The following is a 21,386-nucleotide window of genomic DNA, read 5'->3' as shown; positions in this document are numbered from 1 at the left end:
ATACATTTTAACTGAACCCCTTACCTACCTGACCAGCCGTGTCTAGTATGTCCACGGAAAGAACTTCATCATCAATTGTTGCTTGATGCCGATAAGTTGATTCTGGGGGAAGAAGAAAAAAAAAAGAATATGATATTAATCAGATAAATATGGCTCCTAAGACTTGGATTAGCACTAACAGAAATTCATTTTTTTTGTGTTTGTGTATAAGTATGTGGCATTTAAGTTTGTAATTCTATAAGACAGGAATTGTGTCTGATCTTTTATTTCTCTTGAGCTTCAGGGGGTTCTGCACATAGCATGTAGTCAATATATTTGTTGAAATGAAATAATTGAAGCCAAAGTTGCTACATTCAATATAATATGATTAGATGTTCACAGGAATGATTAAAATAATGTAAGAAAGATGAGAATTCCAGCTCATATCCTGAATTACCTAGAAGTATGTAGTGACTTCTGCCTCACTATGTATTCATATATGTAGAGGAGAGAATGTGTGTGTGTGTGTGTGTGTGTGTGTGTGTGTGTGTGTGTGTGTGAGAGAGAGAGTGAGAGAGAGAGAGAGAGAGAGAGAGAGAGAGAGAGAGAGAGAGAGACAGAGGCGGGGGAGTAGGGAAGCTTCAGCCTCAAGGCCACATGTGGCCCTCTAGGTCCTCAAGTGCAGCTCTTGAATCTAAACTTCACAGAACAAGTTCCCTTAATAAAAGGATTTGTTCTGTAAAACTTAGACTCAGTCAAAAGGCTGCACCCAAGGACCTAGAAGGCCACCTGTGGCCTCTAGGCTGCAGGTTCCCCACCCCTGGTAGACAAAGAAGACTGGAGGCTATAATAATAATAATAATGATAACCAACATTTATATAGTGCTTACTATGTGCCAGGGCCTATGCTAATTGCTCTACAATTATTATGTCATTTAATCCTTACAAGAACCCCTGGGGGCAACGGCTATATTTTATATGGGAGGAAAATAAGGCAAATAGAGGCTAAGTGATTTGTCCCAAATAATAAGTGTCTGAGGCTGGATTTGAATTGTGGTTTTCCTGACTCCAGGCCTTGTGCAATATCCAATTGTATCATGTCTGAAAAAAAAATTTATATAGCATTTACTATGTGCCAGGCACTGCACAATGACTCTCTCATCTGATCCTCACAACAGCCCTGAGAATTAGGCGCTATTATTACCCAAATTTTACTGATGAAGAAACCGAGGTGAGCAGAGTTAAGTGACTAGACCAAGGTCACACAGCTAAGTCTCTGAGGCCACATTTGAACTTCTCTAGGTCTGGCACTGTATTCACTGTACCATGTTGCTGCCCCATATATGTTCCAACTTTAAGTGTCATACATGTGCTCTCAGAGTAAAGCAGGCAGACCATTGTTACTTTCAAGAATGATAGGCTAGAGTTTGGGAAACCAGGACCACCAGATTATAACACTGGAGAGGACTATTCCCTCTTTTCTCCATGTCCCTTCATCTAAGTATACATCCTCTCTCCAGTGGGGAAGCTGCTCTCCCCTTCTGTGATAATACCTGTCCATCCCAAATGCAAACCCCGCCCCCCCCAAAAGAGGCACATGTGTAACTGGGTTTAAGTATCTATGCCCTACATGACAAGCATGAGCTCCAAGCTTCAGGATGGCCCTGACCTTATGGTCAGCCCAAATGCTGAAGAGATGAAAGGAGCTGCAGGATTGAGCAGCAGTGATGAAAGAAGTGGTCCCGAGAGGGCATTTGGAAGTCTGGTGGACTTCAGAAACCTGGGATGAGTGGCAGCTCAAGGTCAAGAGTGAGGAATGTCCCCTTAAGGGCTCAGCTCCAGAGGTGACTCAGGGTGGACTAGACTCCACTGCCTTGAGGGAGAGTCAGAGTTCTGAGCTGCCCAGAGGATGTTGAATCACGCTAGGAAGAAACCACAAAGCTGTATGGGAGGCTGCTGCCAGTGAAAGAACCCTGAGCAGCCAGCAGCCTTCCCTCCCTTCCCCATTTGAACACTGACATGGAAAGCCAGGAGTGAGAATGCTCATTCCGTGAGCAGCGGCTGAGAAGCCTTGGTCAGAGGCTTGAACACAGGCACAGCTCTTCTCCACACCTGGGTAGGGGTTGAGACTCCTCACTGACCTCTCTGTCTCGAGCCTCCCTCCACACTGCTGCCAAAGGGATCTGCCTGAAGTGAAGGTCCAATCATGCCATCAACCTACTCAACTCCAGTGGTTTTGACTATCTCGAGTATAAAATAGAAACTCTCAGGCTCAGTATTTAAAACTCTTTACAACTAGGCCCCAACTTACCTTTGCAACCTTATTATATTCTCTCCATGCACTCTACAGTCTAGACTTACAGGCCTATTCACTGTTGCTCTTATAAAATAATAATAACAATACTACATATATACCTACATAATAATACAAATATAGTTAACAGCTAACATTTCAATAGCATATTATGTGGCAGGCACTGTGCCATGGACTTGACAAATATTATCTCATTTGATCTTTGAAAGAACCCTGAAAGGTAGATGTTATTACTGTCCCCATTATACAGTTGAGAAAACTGAGGCAAGCTGAGGTTAAGTGACTTGCCCAAGGTCACACAGCTAGTAAGTATCTAAGGCCAGATTTGAACCCAAGTCTTCCTGACTTCAGGCTGTCCTTTCTCTACTGAGTCATCTAGCTGCCCCATTTCTATTCTTCATGCCTTTGGACTAGGTGATGCCACATCTGGAATGTACTTCCCCCTCTCTGCTCTCCATCAAGACACAGCTCAAGCACCACCTTTTGCAGCTCTTTTGTATGTTTTTTTGGGTGTGTATTCATGTATATACAAATCACATAGATGTAAGTGTGTGTGTGTGTGTCTGTGTGTATATATACACACACACATCTATGTATGTAGATGTATATATGTACACACACACACACACACATGTTCTCTCCCCTTTTAGTATATAAAATGTAAGCTCCTCGAGGTCAGGGGTTGTTTTACTTTTGTTTTTTACACAGAGAACACCTCCCCCTAACCTGGGGCTGAAACCTGAACCTGTTTGCTTGCACAAAGACCATTCCACTTGAGGCAAAACCCCAACTCCCGAACTGTAGCCTAGACCCCAGGGCAGGGTCCAACACTGTGAGCATTCTTATTACTTATTTTTTTCACTGTGAGTATTCTAAGCATTTGCCATCTTCAGCTATGCAACTTCTACTACTAATACCCCTAAAACTTACCAATCTCTTACTACCTGTTACTCTCCCAATCTAACACACTTTCTCTTCAGTTTGGACCCCTTCCTCTGATACTCACAGAGACCATGTTCCTCACCAGTGACATGGCACCACAGGTCACTGTCTCTAGCACCAGCTGTATCTCTTTAACCCTCATCACCTTGGGCTTAGAGGGAGAGTTTAGAATATTCTTGGTTTCCTACTTCTATTATGAGACACCTTTTGCTGCTATAATCACTCAGAAATCTCTCTTCCTTTGAAGTCTCACTCAATCTAGAACATGGTGGCTGCTGTTATTCTGCACCTTTTCTCAAGGAGTTTAGTACCAGGCTTATAGGCTTCCTCTCTTCCCCAACTCCTGCCCTTATGCCAGAGGACTTGAATATATGTGTGTGTGTGTGTATACACACATATATAATATTATTATTAATATGTTATTAATTATTAATACATCAACATATAACATTAACATATACCTGTTAATGTTATCTCAAATAGCCTACCTTCTTAGTTCATCAATTTTCTCAAATTCCACAACCTCTATTTCTCCACTTCATTTCAGGTCATGCCACTGATCTTAACATCACCCACAAAGGCTCCTCCTTGATCAAAGACTTGGAAATGCCTCAGATGCTCATAATTTCCTTTCTCCTCTCAAGCCTAGTCTCTGACCTCACAGGGACTTTCAAACCATGGACCCCTCAGAACTCTCTCTGGGCCATGGGCTATTTCATTTTGTCTCTGTAGCCCTAGTGTTTAGCAGAGGGCCTGGCACATAGTGAGCACCCAATACATGTCTGCTGTTGGACTGGTTTCCTAACTACTCCATAAAAAGGGCACATCTGTTCTCTTTTTTTTTTTTTGTCATTTAGCTGTCTAGTGTGCCATTTACAGCCAGAGTCTTCAAAGAAATATTCTGCCTTAATCATTTTTATCATCAATGCTCTAGTTTGACTCTGGAGAGCCACGGGAAATGTCACATATGCTCCAGGCACATATTCCTCCCCTCCCCTTCTTCCTTTGATGTTCCTTGTGGTGTTTCTTATCCTTGCATTTTTGCTGGCCCCCTCTTTTAAATGATTAGCATTATTACTGAAGCCTCGGCAGAAGCCAAATTTGGGGCTATATTGCATCTGCTTCTTGGTCACCTAAAAAATGAGGGTGATTTTCACTGTGCCTTCCACAATAAATTAGTATGATTTTCAAGCACAGAATTCCTCAGTAAGGAGAAATGAAATGTTATAAAAATGATAGGAAGTTATGGGATCATTTGGCTGTTTGCTAACAGAGAAAAAAAGACTAAATGTAGGAAACGAGGAAATGTCTGCTGCAATGGTGACAGTGGGTGGTAGGATAATTTTATCTGCTTTGAATACTAGCTTTACACAAGTGTGGAGATTTTATTTGAACTGATTTCCTTTCTCATTAAGGACTTTGCTTTTTCTCAGGCAAACTCATTAGGAGTTTTGCCTACAAGGGCTTCATGTATATATATTAGGGGTTTTCTTTTGCTTTAAAAAATGTCTTCTCATCGCTATATTTTCCTTTGACACAACAGCTACCACCCAACAAAGAAAGACTCCTCCTTACATATATTTCCTGAAAATGGTTTAGCAAAACCACCTAATAATTGTGAGTATGGCTACACAGTTTCTTTCCACCTTTGTACTTGACTGTTAACAGAAAGGATGAATTATGTGAAGTTTTGTTGCCTCTTTTTACATTTCTTTTATATACATTATTGATTTCATTGCGTTCATTATTCTTTTGGCACTCCTTTCTTCATTCTACATCAATTCATGCCAGTCTTTCTACATAGATCAGAAATCTTGATTTTTCTAAGGAACTGTCAGTTAATGAGATTATTTCCTCCAACAAAGCAACCCATCCATCCCTTCTTCTTCTGCAGGACTGTCATCCCAGGCTTTACTAATTGACATTTTAAATATTTGCTTCTAATAGCTTTGCTCACACCCAAACATCCTAATGTGGAATCACTTACCAATGAAGAGAGCTGTACTTGTGCATGCCCATCAAAACAAACAAAACAAAAACAAAACAACAAAAAGACTCCTACCTTTATTGGTAACATAAACTACTGAAAAATTTGATATTATAGAAGGGGTTAAAGTGAACCCTCTACTTTGTTTCCTTCTGATTAAAGCAAAGGATGTCTACTCATGTAGAATATGCCAGAATGGATGACTGAAAGAAAAGTAATTATTTGGACCAGAACAGAAGATCCAAACTCCCCTTGTTCTTTCTTGACATTGACATTGGAAATAATATTATTCCTAGACTATTTCTTGCTGAAATTATGGCTCTTACAATAACTGGTGGTAAAAATTACAAAACTGTTGCTAGCTCCCTCAAAGGTGGGGAACAAGTAGAAAATGTTTTTGCATTCCTCCCCTGCATTGAAACTATCATACTTGTTCATCTATGTACTTCCATCAGGCATGCTTTATTATTACAGCTAGTGAAAGACAAGGGACAACTTCAGATGTGCAGAATTACCTAAGGAACTTCTGGAGCACAAACATTTTCTGGAATCAAGAGAATAAATTACTTCAAATGCACCTATTTGCAGAGGATATCGTAGTAATTGCACTTGGCCAGGGGTGGGGAATCTGTGTTCTCAAGGCCACATGTGGCCCTCTAGGTCCTCAAGTGTGGCCCTTTAACCAAACCCAAACTTCACAAAGAGCCTCAGGAACTTACTAGCTGTGTGACCCTGGGCAAGTTACTTAACTTCTATCTGCCTCAGTTTCTTCATCTGTAAAATGGGGATAATAATAGCACCTACTTCCCAGGATTATTGTGAAGATCAAATGAGTTAATATTTGTAAAGCAATTTGCAAGCCTTAAGGTGCTATATAAATGCTAGTTTTTATATAGACGAGGACATATAGTGACACGGGAGACCACTGAGTTCATCTATAAGGACATACGTACCATGCAAAGGCACCTCAGATGGACTATGACCTGGGCCTAGAACTAAATAGAAGGGGACAGGATGTACTGCTTTTGGAAAACAACACAATACTTCCAATGATCCTAGGTTCCTACATGATGCTAAAGCCCACCAGACCATGTTTTTAGAAGAGCTAAACTGCAGATGACCCAAAGGGACTAAAATGACCACTACATATTACCAACAATGATATTCATGGAAGAAATGGAATAAAAGGTGTCACTGTAATGATAATGATAAAAATAATAAGAATAACTAGCATTTATATCATACTTTAAGGTGCATAAAGAACTTGCATTATCTTATTGGATCTTCACAACAGCCAGGTGAAGTAGGCACTTTATTATTATTCCTATTACAGATGACAACACTGAGGCAGGGAGAGGTTTATGTGACTTGTTCAGAGTCCTACAGCCAAGGAAGTGGCTGATTGAGAATATGAACTCAGGTTTTCTTGACTCTAGCTCCACATTCAGGACTCTATGTACACTAAGGACCATCTAGCTGCTTCAAGTCATCAAGAACATGGTACAAAGGCAGAATCCTAATCATGAGGGGTGAGAGAGAGGGATTAGAGATAGATGGACCACCTAAAAGTTGACCTGGTATCTGTGGAAAAGGAACAGATTCTGATAAAGGCCTGAAGCATACTGGGTAGATCCCCTATGGATGACTCAGAAAAAGCTATGGTCGAGAAGCACACAGAATTCACCTTTACTGGAAGAGTAAACCGCCACGCAGGACATACAGATTGACCAGGGTTGAAGTGTGAAGCACATGATAGAAGTATCACAATTAGGCGTGGGACCTTTCTCAATTTGCAATAAAACATTCATTTTCTTCATCCCCCTCAGAGATCAACAAATTGGCAAATGAGCAAATTCTCGTTTGGTTATAAAAATGATACAGAACTCAGGACATTGTGATCAATCTGCTGCTTCATCAGGCTCGTATCACTTCATTTTTTTCTAAACATTTATTCTTTGTTTGTAAACCGAAGGGGTTGGGCTAGCTGACCTCTACACTGCTGTCTTGATCTAATATTCTGCAGAGTTTATGTTCCCAGCACAAAATGGATAGGACTTGAATGCTGGTATTGAGACCAATAACCTAGGAAACCAAGGATCTGATAGAGGTAAATAGCTCCCTTTATGTTATCTTGTAAAATACAAGGACAACTGAAACTCTGGCTATACTTCAACTGTGGACTGGGTGGATGGATTGGGAATTTCTTAGCTTGGAGACTGACTGTAAGCTATCAGCCAAGGCAATACAATTCCCAGTGCAAAAGAGTTAATGAAATCCTGGCCTAAGAGTGAGTCAGAGATTTGACACTCTTGAGCTCATAAAGCTTCTGATCAAAAGTTTGGTTGCTTAGCAGCCACATTTAAAAGCCATTATAAAATATCATTTCTTTTATATTTATATTTGGAGGTAAGAAAAATATGTCAAAATTGGTTTATATATTCCCATTGGTAGCAAATTTCTTGGAGAAAAACAAAAAAAGGAATTCACGACTACTTAAAACATAGCAATAGCTGTTAACTAATGACTAAAGAGGGATACTCAGAAGAACACAAATATGTTATGAGCTCATAATTTTCATTTGCTTTTTCTTTCCCTGGAAAGTACTTATTTCACAAATACAATTTATATTTTTCTACTTGTTTCCCATAAATCATTTGTTTTTGGAAAGCATAATCCCTGCAAAGATATGCTCATGAAAATAAAGTTCATAGAATCCAGAACTGCAAGGGGTCTCAGAGACCACTTAATCCAATTGCCTCATTTTACACATAAAGAAACTGAAGTTCAATCGGTCAGACAACCAACAAGCATTTATTAGTTATCTACATAGTGCCAAGAACTGTGCAAAGTGCTGAGAACATAAGGCAAAAACAGGTCTTGCCCTCAAAGAACTCACACACATTGTCCTGAGGCCTATCTGGTAATGAACCTCTCAAACTCAGCTACACCAGGGTCCTTGGTCAACACACATAATATGTCACTGGGAGATGCTGCAGATATTTTCCCTTGCCATCCCCCATGCCTAGAATACTCTTCTTCCTTGTCGCCATCTCCTGACTTCTCTAGCTTCCTTCAAGTGCAAGTTAAAATCCCACTTTCTACAAGGGACTCCTTTCTTGTACCCCTAAATACCAGTGCGTTTTCTCTGTTGATCATCTCCAATTTATCTGTAAATATCTTGTTTGTACAGATTTGTTTGCGTGTTGTCTCCCCCATTAGACTGTGAGCTCCTTGATGGCATGGTACTGTCTTTCTTTTTATCCCCAGTGCTTAGCACAGTGCCTGGAACATAGTAAGTACTTAATAAATGCTAATTAACTGAGCATACCTGAAGCTTTTCCATGGATAAGAATGGATACAGTTTACATTCCAACAGCATAATTACTGAGAATATAGGTTTACTCTCATACCATAATGAGCCACTGAAGTATGTAGTATTTCAGAGGGAGGTTCAAAGAATAAGGACAGAAGAACACTGTAGGAGATAGCAAACCACTTTTTCTTTAACAGAAAAAAAAGTTAACATGAAACTTGACCTACCGAGGGTTGGGTCGTATTCCCAGATGAACCGTTTGGTCAGAAATCTTACTACCAGGGCTGTGGAAGAAAGAAGAAACATTTCACTTGCAATTTTGAAACTTTACAATTTACATCTGCACACTAGCTTAAACCTTCCTAGATATGACTGCATCTGTCCATGAGGGCGAAGTCTCATGGATTTGTCCCATCCAAATACCTTCTAATATTTGTTTCATTTTAGATCAAAATTTGTTCGACAATAATTAATGCTATCTTGTTTAATAGTGAAAAGCATATGCACAGGCTCCTGGGAGCTAATCTTCTGCTCAGAAATCTGGTTAATATTGCTAGGTGATTCTGCACACCAGTGGTCTTAATGAAGGAAACCTAGGTGGCACAGTGGATAGAGCACTGGGTTTGGAATCAGGAACACTCATCTTCATGAGTTCAAATCTGGCCTCAGACACTTACTAGCTATGTGACCCTGGGCAAGTCACTTAACCCTGTTTGCCTCAGTTCATCATCTGTAAAATGAGAATCTGCCAAGAAAATCTCAAATGTGGTCACAAGAACTAGACATGACCGAAACAACCAAACAACAACAGTGCACAGTCCTTCAATACAGAACATCTCAACAAGACTGATGCAGGCGGAAAGATAATAATTTATACTATTTCTAGTTATACTATTTCAAGACCACTAGTTGGTTTTAGTGATGACACATGGCTACTAATTGCAAAATCGGCTAAAAAATCCAGGATTTCAAAATGATGGAATACACACATGAATTAAAAAACAACCACCAGCAGCAAATGTAATCATTAAGATGACATGAATATTACCTGGGCACCATTTATCCTGGAAGGTGGCAGGATAAGGGCCAAGAACATTATCTATCTATCTATCTATCTATCTATCTATCTATCTATCTCCGAATCATATTCTCAAAGGAAAAAAAGCTGATACTAAACACTACATTTCTTAATACTCTAATATGATTTTCTTCACAAATCAGTATACTGACCCATAACCAGAAGGTTGGTGACTAGGTGTTGAATTATTTTAGTGGCGACAGTAACTCATGAAGGCTAACCACTAAGAAATGAAGGGGTTGCAATCTGCACCAGTTGAAAAGCTACACACACTGATGAATTGATGGGTCTTCTAGGTATTAAAGGATATTTATGGAAATGCCATGTATATCTTAGATATTTTCTGTATAATTGAGAACAATAAAGTCAATGTTAGTCTCTGAGTTCCTCAACAATCTTTGTAAACGGGTATACCAACGTTAATGCTGACATATATAATGAGCAAGGTAGAAGACAGCTAAAGCATGAACTTTCTGAAATAGAACCTAAAATATTTTAATTTTAAAAGGTTCGGGACCAGTCAATTGGGTCTGAAAGTAGCATTGTGTCCTTCTATTTCAGCAAATATGACTCCATTTGAAGCAAAACATTAGCATTGCTGGATACAGTGAGTTCACAGACTCTTTGGTCCTTCCCTTAGTAAGCGTACTTGGGATAGAAATGGTCAGTTAGTGCTGGCTCTCTTGAGAAGTGTTTCTTTGAATAGTCTGGACAGAAAGTTTTAGATTTGCACATATCTCTATCTATATATACATGTATATCCATTTTAAAAGCAATGTGAATATAAATAATTAAAGTAGCATCAGAGGTAACTATCCCTCCCATAGAATAAATTTTGGTATAAAGATCACTAATTGGAAAAATCCAATAAAGAAGTACCTCATTTATCTAGTATTATCTGCAAATTAAAGTCTGACCTTTTAAACTTTTAGCCATTTTTATACATTTCTCTATTCTTTTGTTAGTATTTTTCAATTAATGTATTTTAATTTATCTGTTCCACTACATCCACTCTCCATTGAGCAAATTAAAAAGATTCTGAAAAATAAAGTCCTCAATGCATAGCTGAATAGTCTAGCAAAATAAATTCCTACAGTAGTCATGTCTGAAAACGAATATCTCTTTCTGCATTTTAAATTCATCTTGATTCTTTTGAACTCATGGTTTATATTGAATTGATTAGTGTTCTAAAGTCTTTCAAAGTTGTTTTTCTCTATAATGTTATTATCATAAAAATTGTTCCCCTATTTTTCACTTTTCTCTGCATCAGTACATAAAGGCATTCTCAGATTTCTCTGAAATTGTCTACTTCATTACTTCTTATGGCACAATAATATCCCGTCACATTAATCTACCACAAATTATTTATCCATTCCCCAAAAGGAGGCCAACTTCTTAGTTTCTAATTTGGGTATGCCATGAAAAAGTTGTAAATATTTTTGTACCTATAGATCCTCTTCCTCTTTCTTTAATTTCTTTGGTGTTTAGGTCTAGTAGTGGTACAGCTGGGTCAAAGGGTATGCAAAATTTGGTAACTTTCTGGGCATAGCTCTAAATTATTTTCCAGAATGTCTTGACCAATTTACATTCCACAAAGTATACCTGTTTTTCCATAGCCCCTTCAACATTTGTCATCTTCTGTCATCTTTGCCAGTCTAACAGGTGTGAAGCAAAACTAGAATTTTTTTAATTATTAAGAATTTAGAGTATTTTTTTCATGATTATTGATAACTTGGATTTCTTTCTTTGAAAACTGTTCATCTTTTGACTATCTATTGGGGAATGGCTCTTAGTCTTATAAAATTTGAATCAGTCCCTTAAGTATCTTTTATATGAAACTTTTATCAGGGAAACTTATCGAAAAGATTTTGCCCCCTTCCCCCAGTTACTTATTCCCTTCTAATTTTTTATTACATTAAATTTCTTTCCTACCTTTTAATAGAGAGTATTCCAAATTTAAGGGGCATCTAGGTGGCACAGGGTATGGAGTGTTGGGCCTAGTGATGACAGAAACTCATGAAGGCCAACCACTAAGGCATGAAGGGGCTTCAATGCGTACCAGCTGAAAAGCTACTCACACTGATGAACTGATGGAGTCGGGAAGAATCATCTTCCAGAATTCATATCTGGCCTTAGACACTAGCTATGTGACCCTTTGCAAGTAACTTAATCCTGTTTGCCTCAGTTTCCTCATCTGTAAATCAACTGGAGAAAGAAATGGCAAACCACTCCAGTATCTTTGTCAAGAAATCGACCACACATTATTTATCCATTAGCAAACCACTCCAATATTTTTGCCAAGAACACCCCATATGGAGTCACGAAGAGTTAGATATGACTGAAATGACTTAACAACAAAATTCCAAGATTAATCTTAAATTTCAGTACCATCATTATGAAATAACTCATTATATTGCATACAATATCACTCATAGCTATAGTGATGCCCTGAGGGGCTAAAGCATCTCAGTCAATTATGGGTCTTTGACATTCTTGAATCTATTTCAGAAGTTTTTTTCCTGTCTCCTCTGCTGTCACCTGCCAGTTCTTGCTGGTGTCACTATGCCCATGTCTAGCACATCCTTTCTTCTACCTCCTCCTCTTACTCCCCCCACCCCCATGTTATCTCTGACATATATTTTGGTTCTTCAGAGACTGCTTTTTGAAAAAATGATTCCCAGGTTTTCAGCTATGTTCTAGGTAGTTAAGTTTACTACATAAATGAGGCTATATATAGATTCTGAGTATTCTTATTCAACAAACATACATGTACCACTTTAACAAATCAAATATTTGAATTTTTTAATTTAGAACTATTTGAGTTATAAACATAAAATGCATTTTTAAAAATGACACAGACTATTTCAGCTAGATCAACATGTGAAATGTAAAATGTTGGCTTTATGGTTAATTCAGTTCTTAAGTTCTTTCTCCTTATTGATTATTCAGAAACAAGATAGATAACCTTTCCTATTTTTTTTAAAGCTCAAATGATTTCCTTATTTAAAATGAATTGATTAAAAACTCCAGATTTTTCCATTTAGGATGGAAAGTCTCAAAGTGAATAAAATTTGTCTATACCTGTTAAAGTTGTTTCTGTTAAATGCTGAATTATCACACACACACACACGGGAATTATATGAACAGAAATACAGAACACCATACAAATAATGAGAGATATAAACAATTGGAGAATTATTTAATTACTCATTGTTAGGCTAAGACAATGAAATAAAAATGACAATACTACTTAAATTAATTTACTTATTCAGTGCCATACCAATCAAACTACCAATAATTATTTTAGAGAGATAGAAAAAATAATAAAATTCATCTGGAGAAACAAAATGTTAATAATATCATAGGAAACAATAAAAAATAAAGTGAATGAAGCGGGCCCAATAGTATCAGATCTCAAACTATATTACAAAGTAGTAATCATCAAAACAATCTGGTACTGGCTAAGAAATAGAATGGAGTGTCAATGAAACAGGTTAGGTATACAATACAGAGAAGCAAATAAGCATGGTAGTCTAGCGTTTGATGAACCCAAAGATCTCAGCTATTGGGGAAAGAACTCACTATTTGACAAAAAAAGGAAATTTGTCAGAAACTAGGCATAGATTAATATCTCACAATGTATATTGTGAAAAGCTCAAAATGGGCACATGATTTAGACATAAAGGGTGATGTCATAAGTAAATCAGAGGAGCATGAAAAACATCTGTCAGATAAATGGATAAGTGAGGGAGGTAAAATAGATAGTTTTTTTGGGGGGGGGGGCTCTCCTTTATTTTTTTTCCAATTTTTCTTCTTTTTTGTTATTTATTTAATTATTTATTTGATATTTTTAGTTTTCAGCATTATATGTATATTTCCTTCAGCTACCCTAATACTGAGGTCTCATGAATTATACACATCATCTTTCGATTTAGGAATGTAAACAAAACAATTCAACTTTAGTAAGTCCCTTATGATTTCTCTTTCTTGATTACCTTTTCATGCTTCTCTTGATTCTTGTGTTTGAAAGTCAAATTTTCTATTCAGCTCTGGTCTTTTCACTGAGAAAGCTTGAAAGTCCTCTATTTTATTGAAAATCCATATTTTGCCTTGAAGCATGATACTCAGTTTTGGTGGGTAGGTGATTCTTGGTTTTAATCCTAGCTCCACTGACCTCCAGAATATCACATTCCAAGTCCTTTGATCCCTTAATGTAGAAGCTCCTAGATCTTGTATTATTCTGATTGTGTTTCCATAATACTCAAATTGTTTCTTTCTGGCTGCTTGCAATATTTTCTCCTTGATCTTGGAGCTCTGGAATTTGGCAACAATATTCCTAGGAGTTTTCCTTTGGGGATCTTTTTCAGGAGGCAATTGGTGGATTCTTTCAATTTCTCTTTTACCCTCTGGCTCTAGAATATCAGGGCAGTTCTCCTTGATAAGTTCTTGAGAGATGATATCTAGGCTCTTTTTTTGATCATGACTTTTAGGTAGTCCAATAATTTTTAAATTATCTCTCCTGGATCTATTTTCCAGGTCGGTGGTTTTTTCCAATGAGATATTTCTCATTCCTTTGGTTTTGTTTTATAATATCTTGATTTCTCATAAGTCACTAGCTTCCACTTGCTCCAATCTAATTTTTAAGGTAGTATTTTCTTCAGTGGTCTTTTGGACCTCCCTTTTCATTTGGCTAATTCTGCCTTTCAAGGCATTCTTCTCCTCATTGGCTTTCTGGAGCTCTTTTGCCATTTGAGTTAGTCTGTTTTTTAAGGTGTTATTTTCTTCAGTATTTTTTTGGGTCTCCTTTAGCAAGTCATTGACTTGTTTTTCATGGTTTTCTCGCATCCTTCTCATTTCTCTTCCCAATTTTTCCTCTACTTCTCTAACTTGCTTTTCCAAATCCTTTTTGAGCTCTTCCATGGCCTGAGGCCAGTTCATGTTTTTCTTGGAGGCTTTTGATGTAGACTCTTTGACTTTGTTGACTTCTTCTGGTTGTATGTTTTGCTCTTCTTTGTCATCAAAGAAAGATTCCAAAGTCTGAGCCTGAATCTCAGTCCGTTTTCACTGCCTGGCCATGTTCCCAGCCAATTAGTAGACCTTTGATTTTTTTGTGGTGGTATGACTGCTTGTAGAGTAGAGAGTACCTTGTACCAAGCTTGAAGGGTTGTGCTGTTGTTTTCAGAGCTATTTCTACACAGCAAGCTCTGCCACACTAGCACTTCCCCTCCCTCAAGAACCTCCAACCAGGACTAGACTCAGATCTTAAGCAGGCTGTGCACTCCCGCTCTAATCCACCACTTAATTCCTCCCACCAGGTGGGCCTGGGGCCAGAAGCAACTGCAGCTGTAGTTCTGTCCTCAGAGCTGCACCACCTCTGCTGCCCCTAGAGCGGTGGCCAAACTGCAAACTCCTTTCACTCTGTCAGCCCCAGCTTTTCCCACTAACCTTCTCGTCTTTGGTGTTTGTGGGTTGAGAAGTCTGGTAACTGCCACAGCTCACTGAATCAGGGTGCTAGGGCCTATGCCACCTGGCTCACAGTCTGGTTGGTCCAGGTGCAGCCCATGCTGGGCTCTGCTCCCCTCTGCTCCCAGCTCCGTGGGATAGACCTTACCCAGGTACCATCCAGGTTGTCCTGGGCTGGAGCCCTGCTTCCCTCTGCTATTCCATGGGTTCTGCAGCTCTAGAATTTGTTCAGAGCCATTTTTTGTAGGTTTTTGGAGGGACCTGGCAGGGAGCTCACGCAAGTCCCTGCTTTCCAGCTGCCACCTTGGTTTTGCCCCCCTAAAATAGGTAATTTTGATTACTTTAAATTTAAAAGTTTTTGAACAAACAAAGCCATGTAGCCAACATTAGAAGGAAAGCAGGAAACTGGGGAAATTTTTTTACAGCAAATTTCTCTGATAAAAGTCTCATTTCTCAACTATATACAAAACTGAGCCAAATTCATCACAACAACAGCCATTCCCCAATTGATAACAGTCAAAAGATATGAACAAGCAGTTTTCAGAAGAAGAAAGCAAAGCTATCAATAGTCATATAAAAATACTCTAAGTCACTAATATTTAGAAAAATGCAAATTAGAAGAACTCTGAGGAGCCATCTCATACCCATTAGATTGTCTATCATAACAGAAAAGGAAAATGACAAATGCTGGAGGGGATATGGAAAAATAGGCACACTAATGTACCTTTGGAGGACCTGTGAACTTGTCCAATCATTCTAGAAAATAATTTGGAATGATCCCTAAATGGGGCTATAAAATTCTGCCTACCCTTTGACCCAGTGATACTGCTACTAGGTCTGTAGTCCTCAGAAATCAAAGAAAAAGGAAAAGGGCTTATTTGTACAACAATATTTATAGTAGCTTGTTCTGTGATGACAAAGAATTTGAAACTAAGTTGATGCCCATCAATTGGGGAATGGCTGAACAATCTGTGGCATATGATTGTGATAGATTACTATTGTGCTGTAGGAAATGATGAAGAGAATGGATTCAAAAAAACCTGGGAAGGCTTATATGAGCTGATGCAAAGATGATGGCCTACCTTGGTGGGGTGTGGGAAAGGAGGGAAGTTAGTCCAATGATGCTGAAAAGAGAGGTTGGGGCAAGGTTGTGAAATGCTTGAAAATCTAAAAGGAAAAGTTTATAGTATATCCTAGAGGCAATAGGAAACTACTGGAATTGACTAAATAGGGGAGTCCTGCACTGTACTTAATAGTACAATACTTAAACACTTATCTTTCTTACTTAAAGAAAAATACTTTAGCAGCAGTATATATGATGGACTAGAACTGTGGGAGACTTGAGGCAAGGAAACCAATTAGGAAGCTGTTGCAAATAGACATGAGGTGATGAGTCCCTCAACTAAGGCAGTAGCTATGTGATTAGAAATAACGGGGTAGATGCACACATGAGAGATGTGGAGAGAGAAAAGGCAAGATTTGGCAACTAAGTAAAGTGGCAAGGATGATGCCAAGGTTATAAACCTGGGAGACTAGAAGCATGGTGGTGCCTTTGACAGATATGGGGAAGCATGAACAAGGGGAGGGTTTGAGGGGAAAGATAATGCATTTAGTTTTAGACATGTTAAATTTATGGTATCTCCATGACATCCAGTTTCAAATGCCTAATAGGCGACTGGTGACGTGAGACTGAAGCTTTGGGTCTGGATATTTAATTTTATATGTATTGATATATGTATAAGCATATGCATATTTGTATATATACATATAATAAAATATGTTTATATGTACATATGTCATTTGCATAGAGATGATCATTAAACCCACGAGAGTGGATGAGGTTACTGTGAGAAAGAGTGCAGAAGAGTACCTAGCACAGAACCCTGAGGAATAACCAGAGTTGGGGGACATAATATGGATGATGAACCAGTAAAGAAGATTGAGGAGTAGTCTGATAGTAAAAGGAAAACTTGAAAACAGTTATGTCATGAAAAACCAAAGATGAGAGCAAAGGAGAGAACCTAGGACAGAATCCCAAGGACACTTACATATGGAAGCAGGACATAGCTAATAATCTTGCTAAGGTGCTTAGAAAGATTGCTTAGACAGGACCAAAACAAGGTAGAGCCAGGAAGCTAGAGTATTGAAAAGGAGGGATAGTAAACAGAGTCAAATACTATGGAGAGTTTAAAAAGAATGACAAAGTAAAAGGCCATTGAGTTTAACATCGTTGGCAACCTTGGAACAAACAGTCACAATTTGAATACTGGGGACGGAAGCCAGATGGAAAAAGGTTAAGAACTGAATTGAAGGGGAGAAAATGAAGGCAATGAGTACAGACAGATGTTTCTAAGAGTTTGACTGTGAAAGAAATGATACAGGACAACAGCTTGAGGCCATAGTAAGGTCAAGGGTTGAGCTGGTTATGTTTGTACTAATTTTGATTTTTGCTCTAACAAGTAGTATTGTATGGACAGCTAATTCAGGAATGACTCCTACATCAGTAACGAGTCACTTCCTATCCGCTGAAATAGAATGAATTTCATCTGTGCGTGTGTGTGTGTGTGTGATATGTTATGTGATGCTTGCCATGCAAAACATGCTTATTATTTTATCAAATAAATAAATACATAGATGTGAATCTTCCATGTAATTCATGAGTTTTGAGCCTCTCATCTTTAGAACCATATTTTCCAATTATTCCTTACCATCCTCACCTATTCCCTCTTTTTGGACTTGAGTCACCAAGTTGCAAAGTATATGCTGATTTGTTTTGGAGGATTTTTTTTCTGTTTTGTTTTATTTTTAATTAATAAGCTTTTTTTCTCCCCCTACCCTATGCCCAACTTAAAAGAAAAAGAAGACAAATAGAGCCTTTGTGACAAATATGAGTCATTTTGCTTTGGAGGGTTTTATAAAGTTTTTATTTATCTATTTATTTGCAGGCTTTCTCTGTGATTATTTTCATGGCAGTCTTCTTGCACAAACTTACTATGAGCGCTGTAATTTTTGTTGACAAAATGTCACATGAAATGATCCTTTTTGCCTGTAGGTACGTGAGAAAGCTAACTCCACAAACTCCCTTATTTGTTCCTCTCCCCCCACAAGGCAACCTACGAGACATCCTTTCATTCTGTTACGGCTTGCTTCTTGTGTTTTCAATTATGATGAGACTATCAGTATTGATTAAGTATGATTCAATTCTTAGTAGTCTGCCCATTAACTGATCACTGGACTAGGAACTTACACTCAGAATGCAAACAGCTATGTTAAATTCTATAGATGGTCTAAAAACCACTTGATTCTTTTGGGCTACTCTGCAATGAGAGAGAGAGAGAGAGAGAGAGAGAGAGAGAGAGATGGAGAAAAGGAAAGACACCAGAATAGGCCACCACTATTTCCTAAAGGAATATATTTGATGTAAATCAATGACTATAACAAGAAGACCAAGAGAGTCTGGAGACCTATGCAGTCAGTCTATACTAGATTTACTTGCCAACTGGAGAGAGATGGCAGCCAAGGGCAACGCCAATTTAGAATATAAACTCAGCTGTAATATCTTCCAAAGGAGAAGGTGAAGGAGTGTAGAAATATTGCTTCATCATTCACTGAGGAGCATTGGAGGGAAAAACAAATTTATGGAAAACCTGGCAAGAGACCCAACTGAACAAAGTCATTCAGAGGGCATTTAGCAATGAAACTGGATGGGGAGAGGGAAGGGAATGAACATTTACTAAGCACCTACTATGTGCCAGATGATCTCATTTGATGGATAACAACACATGAGAAATGGAGATAGGTGATCTGTAAATTTTTTTAACAAACTTTTTTTTGCTACTAATGCCAATGGAGTTCACACATTTGGACTAAAACATCACAGCCCCAGATGTTCTGTATTAGGAAATGGAAATGTTACGAAAGAAAACCAACAGCAGCTGAGATTAGACCAAGTTTACATAGAAGAGGTCCATTCTATAGGTGATATAGTTTTGAGAGAATTGAGGGGAATGACTCTAAAGATATATGAAGGGTTCACTCTCTCTCCCCCCACCTGTGGAAGAAACCTGTGAAGTTTCCAGTGCTTTTGTCAATTACTGCCAGCGCTTCCCTTCATTCATTTATTCTCAGGGTTCCAAACCTTCAGAGCTGGAAAGGACAGCGAAGGCCATCCTGCCCATCCAGTGGCTGAGCAAGCATCCCCATATCCCCACAGACAGTCCTCAAGCATTAGCTTGGAGAGTCCCAGTTAGGGGAGCACTGGCAGCCCATTCCCCTGTGTTCACTCCTGTAGCAAACATTGATTAAGTCCCTACTGCTTAAAACATCTTGATTAGGCAGGGCACTAGGGGTGAAAGAGTAAAGATTGAAAAACAAACAAAGAAACGACTCCTGCCCTCCCCAAGGGATGTAATAGTGAGATTGGAATCCTAGGTCACTTTCATGTGTAATATGAGATGAGCACAGCACCAGCAGGTGGCCTTTGCTGCCATCTTTGAGAGGAATAAACCTTGTGGAGAAGGGGCCTGATGTCTTCTGCCAATATCACTACCACGACTACCACTACTGCCAACCACAGAGGAGCTGCCACCCTTCTGGCAGCCAAAATGGCAGTAAAGGATCTGATTATAACCTGTGAAAATAAAATGCAGACAGAGCTTGAACCTGTCTACCCCCAGCTGGTGAAATGGTATAGCCCCCTATCCTCCCAAGGTTCTTCCAAGTGAAATGCCCTTTGACCTACTCATGTAGGAAAAGGCCTGGATTTCCCCAAGGAGCTCTACTTGGCACTTCCCAGCTCAGAAGTATATAGATTATGCCCAGATGATACACAACTGTGAGAACAAGAAGCTGGACACTCACTTGCAGCTGGGAATATCTTTCTGGAACCAATCCCCCCAGAGGTCCCCAGGGTCAGCACAGATTCACAGTGTACAATGTTTACAACTCTTGAAGGCAGGACTCAGTACAAAAACTGGAGAGTTCTGGTTGCTCCAGTGGTCAGCTCCTGCCTGATTTGGGGCCCAGGAAAGGGCCTACACCACTCCCAGTCATATGAGCCTATAGTCCCCAAACCAAAGATCATCAACCTCCTACCCTCCCAGGGGCTCAGTCAGGCCCCATCCCAAGACCAAATGCAGACTCACCCAGTGTTGGGATTCAGCCGGTTTACACTGGCTCGGCAGAACCAATACCTAATTTATTTTATGTTGAGTTCGATGAACTAGTTGTTAAAATGGCACTTGTAATCAAGCTTCTCTCTAAGGTGGGCACCTGGGCAGCTGCCCAATGTGGAAATCACAAATTTACATTCCTTACTCTTTTTTAACATTCATCTGAGCAACAGCTTTTTCTAAGCACCCGTAATAATGTTCATTCTGTCCATAGGTGAAAAAAATTGGCAGAACTATGCTTGTAATATTTATTTATTCATTTCTTTAAAACTCATTATACCTTTGATGAAATACTACATCTTAATTCCCTCTTTTTTGTTACCTCAGTAACAGTAAAGAGAAAAAGTGCCAAACAACCAGGGGGTGACAAGCTGTCATTTGTTTACTCTTTGTGTTACACCCAAAATTCCCCTGAGATATTATGAGTGTGCTGGTGTTCTCTCAATGGTGAAACCAATAGAAATATAGATTTCAAGGGTTATCTTATTGCCCATTTCAGAAGCTATCGAAGTAGAAGAAAAAAAGAGTTAGAATAGGTAGAATGAGTTTTGGTATATGCTCCAACATTGGCTGCTGTGGTCACATGGCTGCTTTCACTCCATAAGGATACATTTTTGTCAGGTATTATTTAATATTTTTTCATTAATATTTTAAAACTCTTTCTTATAACATATCGAGTTTTGTGTACCTCTTTTATTATTCTTAATTGAGTATTAAATGTATGAAATATTAAACTACTTTTCGGTATATCTTTTTGTATACTTAAAATGGTCATTAGGGCAGAGAACTGGTCATTAATTTATTTGAATCCCACCCCTGGACTCACCAATAACTCTTGATCAGCCCCTCCCTTGGTCCCTGAGAGGTCTGCTCCAATGCTGGCTGCCTTTGCCTTAATGACTTTGTGATCCTGATCTAGTTACTTCCCTTTCCTTAGCCTCAGTTTTCTTTTCTCTAAAATGAGAGGCTTCCACTAAATTATCCTTGAGGTCTCTAACTGTTCATAATGTGTAATACTTTGTATTCCTTCCTTTTAAAACTGGAAAATGAAGGGATGTCCCTATGGGGAAAAAATAAAAACAAATGAAAGAAAAATACTAATAACCAACATTTTATAGTGTTTTACATGTTATTATAAT

The 21,386-nt window shown here is 38.7% G+C and overlaps 1 protein-coding gene across 1 annotated transcript in view; it reads right to left on the bottom strand.

The window, feature by feature from the left end:
- Window positions 1–21,386, bottom strand: part of RERG (RAS like estrogen regulated growth inhibitor) — a 125,815-nt gene that overhangs the window by 6,212 nt on the left and 98,217 nt on the right. The window contains exons 3-4 of the mRNA XM_036760015.1: window positions 8,763–8,819; window positions 29–102 (exon numbers count right to left, since the gene is read on the bottom strand). Of these exons, the coding sequence (XP_036615910.1) occupies window positions 29–102; window positions 8,763–8,819 (131 nt within the window). The remainder of the gene's footprint in view (window positions 1–28; window positions 103–8,762; window positions 8,820–21,386) is intronic.

This window comes from Trichosurus vulpecula, chromosome 5 (genome assembly GCF_011100635.1).
Source record: "Trichosurus vulpecula isolate mTriVul1 chromosome 5, mTriVul1.pri, whole genome shotgun sequence".
Classification (NCBI taxonomy): Eukaryota; Metazoa; Chordata; class Mammalia; order Diprotodontia; family Phalangeridae; genus Trichosurus; species Trichosurus vulpecula.
The sequence above is the reverse complement of the archived record's forward strand: the minus strand, read 5'-3'. Positions and strand labels throughout refer to the sequence as shown.